We start from the raw sequence: 13,942 nt of genomic DNA, 5'->3' as shown, positions 1-13,942 counted from the left end.
ACAGAGGCAGGCGGGGAAGGAGGCATTTAAAAACCAGTCAGACTACATGCAGGTAAACTGATGGACTTTAAAATCTTTTTTACAAAGAGGCTTTTGTATTTTTTACAAAACCAGGTCTTTAGAAAAATAATACTTTAGGGTTTAAAGCATATTCTGAGAAAACTGATGTCCAGTGTATGCCATTTTGTAAAAGGGCTGTGGAACTCATTCATCACTGGTTGACCATCCATTTGAATTTCTCAGAAGTAAGTTCCTGAATCCATACTTCTGTTTTCACTAAGTCTTCTGGATTTCATTCCGACAGTTGGAGGAAGCTTGATTGTGAATGTGGATATGAAAGGGAAATGGATGAAAATGAGTTAAGACTAAATAACTTGTGATATTTAGGAAGAGAGGAACAACAAGAAATTAAATCAGCTCAATTAAACAGCCTTCAATAGAGTTAGGAAAACGTTCTAGCGGCAAGACAGTACATGTAAATCATGAGGTTCTTCAAAAAACTGGTAGTAAGGCCCACATGCTGAGAAGAGATGCGTAGTGTAGCAAGAGAGAGAATGGTGAGCTCTTCAGCAACCTGAAAAGGAAAAGCATGTGGTGAGAATTTGGTGCAATTATAAAACTGAAGGTAGTAATATTAACATACAATGATAAAATTAAACAAGCTGAGGTGCAAAATAAGAACAACTAGCAAGGGATATGAGGTATCACAATAAATCATTGTAAACGTACACATTGTAAAAGGAAGAGCAAAGAGAGTTGGTCCGCAAGTGATGTGAAGGCGGCTGAGGTTTTTCCTTCAGTCTTTCTTAAATTTCAAATGATGTCCATTAGCAAATGGAATTCACACAATAACAAAGGGCAGCAATGCAGGCTAAAATACTAAAACAACAGTTTAGAGACTAATTGGATGAGTGAGGTGCTTTCACATCATCTTAGCCTGACAAAATTAATCCTGAGGTGTTTAGAAAACTGGGAGATGTAATCTTAAAATGGTTACCCCTAAAAACTTTAGAAGGAATGTGAGGAGAACCTTCTTTACTCTGAGGGTGACAGCGCACTGGAACAGGCTGCCCAGAGAGGTTGTGCAGTCTCCTTCTTTGGAGATACTCAAAACCAACCTGGATGTGATTCTGTGCAACCTGCTCTGGGTGAACTTGCTTTAGCAAGGGGTTGGGCTAGATGGTCCCCAGAGGTCCCTTCCTGTGAGCTTTGAAATCTCTTCCATTTATTATTTCTTCAGTTTAATCTGATCAATTAGCACACAAGACCTTTTTTAAAAAAAATCCCATTTTACTACTACTCAGTTTCTGGTCCTCTGTCATTTCAGTAACTTTACAGTTGGTATGTTGCTGAAGTTAATGTTTTGAGTTAATCTGCACGCCCAAAGAGTGCAGGCCGTTCTGGCTTGATTCTGTATCACACAACCCATCTCACACTTAATACCCTGAGTGGAGAATACTAGTAATAGGCTGCTCGATTCTTGTAAAGAAAAGAAAATGACTATTCTGTGAATAGTAAGATCTGATTTATCAGCTCAAACAGCAGAGTAACGGCGGTGAGACCCATACTGTATGCAACCGCATAGTCCGATTGTGGAATGCCAATATTATTTGAAACTAGCCACTTTTTTTCTGTTGCAGAGGGAATACTGAACCTCAAGCTGCCAAGAGTGTATTTTTTAGGTCAATTAGCAGCTTTTCAGGTGCAAAGTTCAGTCAGCTTCTTCTGCAAAGCGTACTTGATAAGATAGCACTGACAGATAAAGTTAAGGCTTCTCTCTGGCAGCCTCCTCTGAAATGACATATACTGGCATTGATATGACTCACAGGAACTGATGATGGCATGCTGCATAACTAACTTGTCATATGCTGTGCTGTGAGCTAACGTGTCAACAGTCTGCAAACTATGTTGTAGCATTGGAAGCAAGTTAAAATACCAGACAGCTACATGATAACGACATTTACCACCTGTCCATTCCAACAGGAAAAGTGTCACTTCATTTTACAACCAGTGCTTAATTTATAAAAACAAATTCAGTAGTAGGTAGGTATGTAATGTTTGCTATTGGGTGTATTCTGCTTTGTAGGAAAAAGAATGTAAAAGCTAAAGTGCAATGATATCTCACTTTATTTCAAAACAGGCTGCAAAACTTTATTCCACAGATGCGCCTTTCATAACCTTGTCCAAAATTCTCTTTTCTATCTATGCTATTTAAGAGATGCATGACTTCTTTTGCTTTTGAAAACGAAGCATCATGATTGTCATGGCATACTATGTGTACACATTTTTAGTTCACATCTCATATTTATCATTTGTATAATGTATAATCTATTTATGTAAAATATATTAATTATCTAGTAATGATAAATACATAGCAGAATATTAGTACCAATAGCTAGTTTGAAGTTGGTTTATAATTCTCTGTAATAATTATGACACAGGCAAGCATGAAAAATAATTGTCAAAGATACGACATCTTTAATAAGAGTTTCCTATTTTCAAATACAGTTCATTGCATTACTACTTGTGTTAAAGCATTGTTCATCACAAATTTGAAGCATAGTTATTAGTATCATATTTCTTGTCTTTTGACACCTCTTCAAAATCCTCCTTTGAATTTTTGTTTGTTTATAAAAAAATAAACGTCATTGTTTTCAATAAGGGAGTATTGTAAAATCAGTTTAAACTCCCACAAACTGAACGGGCAGCTGGCTGATAAGGACTTAACCTTCTTTAGGCTGTAGCTGCAAGTCAGTTGTTACTTTGGATCAAGCCAAGATACTTCAGTGCAGTAGGTCTCCCTTTCTTTTGGGGCAGCGTCAGGTTTCTGGAAGGGCATGTGTTGAAGTTAGATACACGCTCCCAAGATTTTGTCTTTGGAATTCTTACAGTATTGACTATGATTACAGGAAACGTGAAGAGGAAAGTAAGAGAAAAGCCAAGCTACAGAAAGGGATGCAGAGCGTGGAACAAAATAGGTTTCAAGTACAACAGAATCCTACAAATCGAGAGAAGACTACCAGCATCTCGCAGTCACCTAATAAATCAATTGATACACAGAATAAGAGACCTCTGTCCCTCAGTGCTTCACAGATTCAACCAAGGAGAAACAGTAGAGGTTCACCTAAAGCTTTTCACAACAAAGTTACACCAAGGGAGAGTTGCCTGTCAGGAGACCCTCAGAGTGAAGGTCATAAAATCAGGCAAGGTCTGTAATGTTTTTTAATTGTCTTGATTATTCTTTTTGTCCATGTCTGGGGGTGGTTTATATATGGGAACTGTTTTATCTTTCTATCATTCCTTATTCTTTCATTATTCAAACAATTCATATAGGATAGGGTTAGATATAGATTCTTTTACTGCATATGTTCTATCAAAATACCAGTATGTACAGTGTCTGTAAAAATACCTAAAATATGTGGGAACTGGTTGTTGGAATTTGTTCTATTAGTTTCACTGTTTGGAGAAAATGAGATTAAAGATACTTGGCGTATCTGTGGGCTATCTGAAGAATGTTAATGGAGAAATGGTAACTCTTGGTTTTAAGCAAGGTTAAAATGAGGATAAAATTGTTCTAAGTGACATCCCTACCATACAAAGGGAACTGTTCAGGCAGCTTTGTTCTCCCTGACAAGGGTTCTCCTGTGCTTTGTCTCTGAAGTCCTCTTGTTGAGAACACTAGGATATTTTTTGAGAAGTGAGACTGTTTGTAGAAATCATACTATGAAAGTGTGTGATAGCTCCTTCTATTACTTTTCTTGCCCTGCTGCACTCTTTTATTGTCTGTAAATGTATCATCAGTTTATTATTATTTCTTGCCCACTCCTATATTAGTTTTGCAAAATAAACATTTTAATAACGTTTTGATCAGTTCTGACTTCAGCCGGTTATTTGAGCCCATGGCTCAAATCTTTCAAAACTGGTAATGTTAAATCATCTTTGTTATCATTAGAAGCAAAAATTGGATAAGTAGTTTGTTTAAGGTAAGTTGCAAGAACTCCTCAGATGTAAAAATATTGCTAATCCTTCTGGATGCTCTGCTAATCAGAATATTTCAATAATGCAAAAGAAAAGAAGGTCAAAGAGCTGTTCCTGCTGAGTCTTTTTACTATATTTCTTTAGCTTTTACATGGAAATGTCTTGGTAACAAAATACTTGACTATATTGTCATAGTACAAGCAGACATATATATCTTAGCCCAAGATATACTATGATAGCTAGGTAATGATAAACAGAGGTGTTAAAAATGCTAGCAAGCTTTACCTGCATGTGTTTTAACTTTGTATTAATCAAAATATTCAGATGACAAAGTAAAACATGTGAGAATAATCAGAAACAGTGGTTGCCAAATGAAAAATGGATAGTTGTCATGAACATAATGAGGAGAAATTGATAAATATGGAAAAATGGGAAAGGAGAAAGAAAGATGTGGGGAGGATTGCAGTAGTGAAGTGGGGAGAAAAGAATGAGAAGGACAAAGAAACTGTGAAAGAGAAACAAGCGACCTTTTCTTTTACTGACTCCAGCATCCATCCTTAGCCAAAATCTTCCATTGGTTATGACAGTGGGAACTGTATTGCATCAGTCAGACTACCACTGTTACTTGGAAGAAATACAATGGGTTTGCACTGAGAGAATGACTTAAGGAAGTAGGTAGTAGGTAGTCCGTGGGAAACATGCGTTATAGAGTCAAACTGACTACAGAGGACAGGGCTGAATTTTCCAAATTTTCTGCAGAGGATTCTGATTTGATACTTGTATTTGAAAAAATGCATTTATGTTCAGTTATCTGCATTACCCTTCACAGTAATGTAGGGAATTCAAACCAGGAGCAAATGCCAGCAGCATGTAGCTTGGACTTTAGGCTGAAGGCTTCCATGAAGTTGGAGATATCCTTATGTAGCTATGCCAGAATAATTTTTCCATGTTGATGGTTCTTCAAGTAAAATTTTATAATCATGTAGGCAGTTGCCTGGAGATACTTTGCTTTTCAATGTATATTTAAAAGCAGAATATAATTTCTGTAAAAGATAGTATTTTAATTTTAAATAGGCAATTCTTTGTTATTATTTATTATCTGTCTTCACCATGAGTGTTGAACACGAAAGAACAGAACTGTTCATTCAAGGTTATTCTGAAAATATGTAACAAGTCTACTTCTTCTACAGTGAGATCAGTTTACCTTCAGAGATTGTAAAGAAAGACTCCTCTTGCTCAATTCAAAAAGCCTGTGTTTGAAATAAAACATATGCCATTTTCAGGCATGTATTCTTTTTTTACTATTGAAAAGGTGCCAGGAAAGTTGATGCAGCAAGGATCAGATCATGAAGTTCTTTAATCAGTTCTCTTGAGGTGTTTTAATTAGGCCTCTCGTGACCAAAACTTGAATGAAATTCATTGGATGTTTTCTTGGAATTAAATATAAATTTAGATCCTGTGGCCTGTGAAAACTGTGATTTAGTTGATGGGTCTTTTCTGATCTGTTCTCCACAGAGAAATCCTCTTTCCTATGTATGTTATCTCATTTGCCTTGACTGTAAAACAGATTAGTTCTTTTTGTGCTCTGTACTTGTTATTGCTTGGTCTTCCTATCTAAGAAAGTTTATTTCAGCCTCAAAAGATGAGCTAGAATACTCAAATTATGGTTTTTTTCTGCTATCCAGTTACCCAGTTGTTCAGATGGGGAAGTTTGCACATACTACTTAAATGTCTTATGGTTGAAGCAAAAAAACGTTCTACATGCTGTATGTGCAAACCAGGTAGTAGGTTTTGGTGAGTTCAGAATGACAAGGCCTTTTTTAAAAAGCCGTATTCTTTTTCCTTGTTGAAAGATCAAAATAGTGTTGTGACGGTGCTGGAAATTTTGGATGTTTGAACTGACTGTCAGCCCTATACCATTTTTATTGATGGCAATAGCAATTTTTTACTTGGCTTCATTGGGAATGGGATTATGCCCATAGAAATCTTGGCATCAGAAGGCACGGGTTTTTTAGTTGTCTGTTCTCCTGGTATAATGCAAGAGAAAGAGAATTTCCTTCTCCATTCTGGGAGATTAAAATAATATCTCAAAATAAATATAAAATCGTTAATTAAATGAATAATAGATTAAAATAAAAGATTTCCCACCCACCCCACCCCCCATCCCAGTACATGCAGGGCTTTCTACCTATATGAGAATCATCTATAAGTTAAGAGTAGCCTCTCAGCCCATACTGACCTGTCCCTGTCATAAATCTCTATTGGAGATATCATTGGTTATGATCATTAGTGTCTTCTGTATAATCTGTTAATGTGCCATACTGTGTTATCCAGTGAAAAGAATATCCTGTAAAAGCATTAGTGACTAAAAATATAGCGTGTTTCACCAGGTTGTGGATGATTTAGAAGATATTTCTGTGATTCCAGTATATCAAAAGAGCTCTTTTCTTTTCCTCCTCTTACCTACCCTCTGACACCCTGTCTGTTGATTACATTTCATCCTGTCTAGTCTTATTTTCTCATTCTCCTGTTAGTTTCCAAACAAAATGGAAGTGAATGGTAGATGGGAGATTTTCAGTTTTGCATTCCAGTCTGGCTGCCAAGTTATCCTCACAAGAGTGTTCAGATGCAGTTATCATACAGCAGCAAGGGAGAAACGGAAAGGACTTGATAGTTTCATTTAGGATGTCAAGGAAAGTACTGAGTAGCCAAGCACTCTGTGTTTCCTGGGTCAGTGGATTACCCTGTCACCATGCGCCAGGATGCAGGGTAGCTAGAGCAAAAGTTTAGCAAATGAACTTGAAATGAGCAAGTGTGTTTATGGGGCTGCATTCCTGCACCACATGGTGAGCTGGTTTCTTTGAAGAACACCAGTATATTCAGGTAGGTGAAGAAATAGTTTCTCCTTGTAAACTTCTTTTTAGGCATCTAACTCAAATGTGATGTGAGAAAGAAAAATACTTGTAGAACAATGAGCAGATAAAGAAGTTTGGCTGTACTGTTACAGGCAATCATGTCCACTTCTGATTCTTTCTGCTTATATATATATTTTTTTATTTAAGTAAATACTAGTGTTGCCTTAAAGGTAACTGAGCAAATAAATTAGAGGCATAAACTATGTGTTGCTGGATCAGTGACTGAATGTTAGTTTCCATTTCTCTGTCCAAAGATTCATTGAAGAAACACATCAAAACCAAGTCAAGTTGTGTCCATTTCCATTGTGGCAAAGCAAAAGAGGGAACAAAAGTGGAAGTGAAACATCAGGTTGCGGCTGCTGCAGAGCTGGATGGAGAAAAGCACAAGGAGCACACTGTCGAGGCAATGGGTACTTGTGCTCGGAGGAGCAGAAGGCATACTTCTTCTGCTTGTAGAGCTGCTAGTGTTGGGGAAAAAATAAGAGATCCAAGTCAGTCTTCATCTGGCAACAGGGACCATTGTGAAGGGACGGCTGTGTTCTTCTGCAATGTCAGTTGTACCGGTGGAATTGCAAGAAGCTCAAAGCAGTGTGAAGCTTCTTCCAAAGGCAAAAGGCATCAGCAGAAATCCAGAAATAAAGAGGTAAACGATGAACGATGTTCACCAGCTGGCTCTAGTAGACCAGGAAGTGCCAAAACAGTATTTGTAAGCACCAGAAACGACAGCATGCGTGCTGTAGAACAGACTAGCAAAGTAGGAAATAACGAATTAGCAAAAAAGGCCTCCCCTTTATTGTCTGCTGAGGCAGAACCTACCAGAACTGTGCCAAGAAACCCAGCAGCGTGCTCTCCTCCTGATGACAGTTTGAACTTGGAAAAAACAGGCGTAATTGGATCCAGGAATGCAGATGATCAATTATGTTCTGTCACATGGCAAAGTACAAATATTGAACTAATCCCTTTAGAGATTCGAATGCAGATTATAGAAAAAGAAAGAAAAAGAAAAGAGCTGTTTCGGAAGAAGAACTATGCTGCTACAGTCATACAGAGGACGTGGAGAAGGTAAGACTGCTTGTTTCAGTAGCTAGAGAAGAGTGAAATACAAGGAGATGTAAATTAAATTAGGCTTGTTGGCAATGTGCTTTATTTTTTCCTTTTGCATACAACATTACAGCATTACATTACTGTGCTAAATCAGAAATTTAATAATCTTTCACCAAACAAGTAGCAGTGGGTTCCAGTTGCCTAGAATTACGTAAGTTCATTAAAAGTGCAAGGTAAGTGATGACTTTTAATAATAGGAGAAGTTATTAAACTTCTATTTCAGGCACTGATATTTCTTTAGAGAGGTGCAGATCAAGATTTGCCTAAGCCTAGAGTTCACTGCTGTCATGTTCATCAGCCAACTTGCACGTGTAGAGATACAGGGTTTTTCCTGAAAAGGTTTTTATAGCCAGTCTTCACCACCATTTACCGACTCACTTGAAATTGTATTCTGACCTGACTTTTGGCTGGATAACCAAACCACAAGTGGTTTGGAAGCTTTGGAAGTTCATTGACAAAACTTGAAGCTACCCTGAATAACCTGACAGAGCAGGAACAGCCGCTGTACAGAAGAGGCAGGCAGGAGAGTGTGAGATGTCCCCGTGTTGCTTTCCACAGCATTGTCCTGCTTTGAACGCGTGCGTTTCAGGCTCAGAAGTAGTCATTCATGTTGTACATTCCCCTTAATATTTAATTTATCAAAATCGATAAGAAGAGTATGGCAACTGTAGATTAAGCATATAATATGTAAATAACTTGTATTTCCTATTTTTATTGACAATTTCTTCAGGGTTTATGTGGATGCAGAAAACTATAAATTGCTGATTGTTAGTAATAACCGATCTTTCCAGGTCTCTCACTAGTTGACCAGTTTCATATATGGTTTAATATTTCTTAGTATTCAATTAAAGAAAAAATAACAAGGAAGTTCCTTTGAGAGCTCAACTCTCACGCCCTATGGTATGGTTCAGTAGTGAGGCAAAAATTGTTCCCCCGACTAAACTGTAGGGAAGGGAGCAGCTGGTGGATGTCTGGGAGCGTGCAGAGGGCAGTACCCACCTTTATAGTAGTCCCTGGGAAACCTGCAGGTTTCCTGCAACAGCAGGATCAGATCTTAATACCCAACTGCCTGCAGAAGAAATGCTGAGTCACTGGTAGACCTCCTTTCTTCTGGGTCATGCTGGAAGCTTTGGTTCCTTCGCAGAGAAATTCGGAGAGGCTGTTTCTTCCCCCTGCTGTGCTAAGAGCTAAGTACAAGTTGTCTTCCCGATGCAGGGCAGCGTCTGCATCCAACCTGCTCTGCCCCAGCGTGGAGCAGAGGGGAGCCCGCAGCAGCTGGAGCATCGGGGTCTGCTCTTTATCGCCACATCCAGCAGCAGGAGGCAGCCAGCCTGGGATGTTCAGCTACTCCAGTAACGTGTCCTCTGGGCCTTGTCAAGCAAGGCCAGGACAAAACGTTGAGAGAGAAAGTACTGAATACTTACCGTACAAACCTGCTGTTTTGACAAGGTCTTTTCACCTAGTACCGTGTAGCTCTGAAAAGCTAGAAGAGAGGCATGAGGTTGTGGTGCCTGCTTTCAGTAGGGCTTCCAGGCTTAAAAAAATCCTCTTTCTCAATTTTGCAAGGTGGAGTGTTACCTGTGTTCTCTATGGTACAAAAGACCAGGGAGCTGAAAGACAAGTATTACTCAATGCTTGTTTGTAGAGTTTTAAGAACTGGTATTTCTCTCATTGCTTTTTATAGTTAACTTACAAAGTCCAAAGAAGTCTTGTCTTTCTGAGACAGAGCTGACGCTGCCCATTACTAGGGAAGGGACACCAGACCAGACACCCCATGGTCCAAGCCAGTAGTCCATTTGTTCCTAAACTGAAATGTGGCCAATTAAACATTTGTGTTGGCTCAGCAAATACTTCTGTTTGCCCCAGCTCTTTTACTGATCAGTCTAAGTATTTCCAAGCATGAGGTTGGATTTACAGTCCAGTAATATTCCAGGTTATCTCTTCACTGTTGGAATATAAAAGTTACACTGGCTTTTGAAAGTACATTCCTGTTCCTATGAAAAGTTAAAATTCTGGAACATAGTATTTTTAATTAATTTCTGAGACCTTTTGAGTGAAAATGCTGGGGTTTTTGGTACAGTGTCACCTATTTCTGTACTTCTATTGTCTTTGCTCTCTGTTTTCTATTTATGCATCCAACTCTGGCGTGCCCAGCACAGGAAAGACATGGACCTGTTGTATGGGTCCGGAGGAGGGCCGCAAAAATGGTCAGAGGGCTGGAAGATCTTTCCTACGAAGAAAGGCAGAGAGCACTGGGGTTGTTCAGCCTGGAGAAGAGGAGGCTCTGAGGAGACCTGATTGTGGTCTTTCAGTAATTATAGGAGGCTTATAAGCAAGATGGAGAAAGACTTTTTACCAATGTCTGTAGTGACAGGACAAGGGGGAACCGTTTTAAACTGACAGAGGGTAGGGTTAGGTTGGATGTAAGGAGAAAGATTTTTGTGATGAGGGTGGTGAGACGCTGGACTATGTTGCCCAGGGAAGTCGTGGATGCCCCATCCCTGCAAGTGTTCAAGGCCGGGTTGGATGGGGCTTTGAGCAACCTGAAGTAGTGGAAGGTGTCCCTGCCCATGGCAGGGGGCTTGGATGAGGTAGTCTTCACAGGTCCCTTCCACCCCAAACCGTTCTGCGATTCCATGTCATATTCCTCATATACACACTGAACTGCAAAGCAAAGCAGCCACTTGTTTTCCCGTGATACGCCACCTCTGCCATCAGCTCTCTGTGCTGTTTCCAAACACCATGTAAGCAGCTCAGTTCTGGCAATGTCCTTGGCATTCTTTTCTAATGTAGATCCCAAAATTTTGTCCTATATGTCCATATCCTTTTAGATACCAACAGCTAAAGTCAGGAGCAGGGTAAGGCAGTATATCTGTAAGTGATACTATTGTTTCTGAAGGTTATGCTGTTTTCACTTAACACCAAATTAAAATCCTTGTAGAGGAGGAGGTGCATGCCATAGCTTTCAGCCAAAGATGTGCAGTGGGCGCTTGTGCAAATCTCCTCCCAAGAACTGGGATCTAAAATCTTGTACTGAGCTAGCATACCTGTGTAGGAATCTTAGCGTTCCGTTTAGTTGTTCTGTTTACAGTTGTGACTATATAAAGATTTTGGATAGATGTTTCTAAACTATCCACGTGCTGAAACAGTGAGAGTGTGTTGTCTCACCCACAAGTGCATGCATGCACTTATGGCGCTTTGAAAATTGTGGGGATTAAAGATTGTTTAAATGGCATTTGCTATTGAAAGAATTAATAAAGAAAAATAAATATATATGTATAAATATAAAATATAAATATATAAAGAAAAATAAATATTTGTTCTGTTTGCAAAATTCATAATTCGCAGTATTTATAGAATGCCAACAAGGGTCATAAATTCTGCAAGACGGCAGTAGGGATTAGTTTGGCAGTTTCTTCACTGTCATTTTGTTACGTCTGCAAACAGGTTACTGTTGCTAGAGCTTTGATGGAAAGTAAAGTTTGCAGCAATATCATAATGCATTTATGTCAGTGAATGTTTTGATACAGAACAGTTTGATGGGCAGTGATGCTGAGGTGAGGGCACTGCACTGTTATGAAGAGCCACGCTTCCCCCCTGCGTTCTCTCCCAGGCCCACCAGTTCTGCTGTCTTTGCTGCCTCAGTTGAAGCTCAACCTGAGCTTTGTCATCTGAGTGTTTTAAAACTCACGTGACTTGATGAGAGTTGTGAAGTTGAATGAGATTTCCTCCTGCCGATTTCCATGCTATTACCACAGCAGTAATGTTTATTTTTACAAAGAAGAGATTTCCGCCTTTTCCTTTGAAACAGAGTTCATATATATCTCAAAAAAAAGAGGTGGTGTGAGTATTTTAGAATATGGATCCCAAGTCAGATGGTGGCATCTGCCTGCCAAGAAGTCGTGGTTAGTGTTTCCAGCTAGTTCATACCAGGCAGCTGTATGTGCTGACTACTACTATGTCAGTTATTCTGACACCGTCTCTGAAATCCGTGATTTCCCATCCACTGTACAATGAATTATAGTTCTTAAGCAGGTACCTGCTGCGTGCCTGTGTCCCACTCAGTCCCGTGTTTGTCTCTTGGGTCCAGGATTGCACTGGTAAGTAGCATGTACTTGTAGACAGCAGTAGAATGATACATCGTTAATGTGTAATTTTACATTAGAAACATGTAGAAGTACATGCTTGAGTTCTGGCATGTCTCTAAATTAGGGTTAAATACATTTGTCTCACTCTGCAAATTTTGTAGTTGTGATTTACTTATTGAAAGTTTATTGAGAGCTATTGTGAGCTACAACACAACGGTACTGGTATATTTAAGTATATTAAACTTGCCTTTCTCGGGAAAATGTTTCAATTCCCACAGCCAGCAAACTTTATAAATGTATTCCTCAAGCGTATTTTAAGGTGTGTGGCTTGCCAAAGGTTACTTGCTTATCTTGCTCGTTGGGGCTTACAGATTCCGTGTCTGGCCGGCTCTCTCGCGGGGAGGGTGGAGGGGGGCGCTGAGGCCTGTACCATTCTCCAGGGTCCACGGTGAGTTGACAGCAGCTGGAAATAAGTTGGTTGCTGTCGCTGTTGCTCTCCTGCGGGAGTCAAGCTATATTTTCTAATGTATTGTTCCTATATGCATATTTGACCAGCAGTGGTTTTTAAGATTAGAGCTTCCGTAACAACGAATCTGAATACCTTTTGCCAGCTTTGTTACTCTGCACATATATCCCACGTTTCTTTTATGTGCAGTAGTTCTGTTGACTAAGCATTGGGTTATTTTGTTAAGGCATCACATCAGATTCTTAGAGCTTCAGACTTGGTCCCATTCTTCTTTTTTCTCACTAGGATCAGAGTGATCTTTAGGGGAGAGCTGAACTTAAAAAAAGTGCATGTGCTTTAAAGATAGCTGTCTAGGCTTTTCAGTGTCAGAGCCTCACAGCTGTTTCCTTTAAAAACTACCAGAAGTTCTCTACAAACATGAAGTCACAGCTGGGTGCAAAGGTGGAGTAGCCTGTGAATGGGTCATTTCACATATCAGCAAAGGTGTCTGGCAGTAATTACCGAATTCCAAGAGAATACCTTAGTTTTCTTTTCTGCTCAAGTATAAAACAGTTCCCCAATTGTTTCTCCTGCAGCGGCATTCACATGACCCATCCTTAGCTCAAGTTATGTCAGCAAGTCCCAATAATTGTGGTCTCCCCCTTCACTTTCTCTTCCTCTCTTACCCCACTGAAAAGTTCTAAGCGATGTGTTATTTAACAAAACTGGATATATATTTTTTTCTGTCTCTTTTTAATAATGCTCCTGTTTTGAATTCATACGGTGCTTTGCAATTTGCAGACACTACGGACATTTACTGGTAAGATACAGTTGCTCCCCACATTTTTTACGTACTTTAATGAGCTGTATAATAGTACAAGCCTGAATTCTGAAGCTCAAATAAATTAAAATTAAATATGTTTGTCTCACCCAGCAAATTTCACAGAGGTAATTTATGAAGCCTATCGATATTTTAAAATTATTTGGGCTGTAACTGAGTGTATCATGCCCCTTTGGCATTCTGTTGTACTTTTATGTACTCATTTTCAATATATGGCTGCTGTTTTGTTTGAATTACATAGTTCATTGGCTTATATATTTAAACAATTTGTATCTGGTTGTGTTGTCTTTTGTTTTAATTTGGAGCTTGTTGCAATTGGAGCAACAAATTAACCAAAATCACCTCTTTCTTCCTCGTTTCCTTTACTGAGGCATCCAGTAAAAGCCTTTTGAATGCTGGAGGGGATGATGATCAGTGTGTTTTGGCCCGTTACCAAACACTTACAATTAATATTTTACAAGTGTTACTCAATGTTCATTTGTGACAGGTTTGTACTGGGAAGATCAGAGTTAATTGCTAGGCCAGTTAATTGACTTGCAAGTGTGAAATGCCAATATCTGATTGAATACTT

The 13,942-nt window shown here is 39.1% G+C and overlaps 1 protein-coding gene across 5 annotated transcripts in view; it reads left to right on the top strand.

Moving 5' to 3' along the window:
- The window catches only part of INVS (inversin), a 98,393-nt gene that overhangs the window by 78,612 nt on the left and 5,839 nt on the right, over positions 1–13,942 (top strand). For all 5 annotated transcript variants that reach the window (XM_040588883.1, XM_040588884.1, XM_040588887.1 and 2 more), the window contains 2 exons: positions 2,910–3,208; positions 7,148–7,955. In XM_040588883.1, coding sequence (XP_040444817.1) covers positions 2,910–3,208; positions 7,148–7,955 — 1,107 coding nt within the window. The remainder of the gene's footprint in view (positions 1–2,909; positions 3,209–7,147; positions 7,956–13,942) is intronic.

This window comes from Falco naumanni, chromosome 3 (assembly GCF_017639655.2).
Source record: "Falco naumanni isolate bFalNau1 chromosome 3, bFalNau1.pat, whole genome shotgun sequence".
NCBI lineage: Eukaryota > Metazoa > Chordata > Aves > Falconiformes > Falconidae > Falco > Falco naumanni.
The sequence above is the reverse complement of the archived record's forward strand: the minus strand, read 5'-3'. Positions and strand labels throughout refer to the sequence as shown.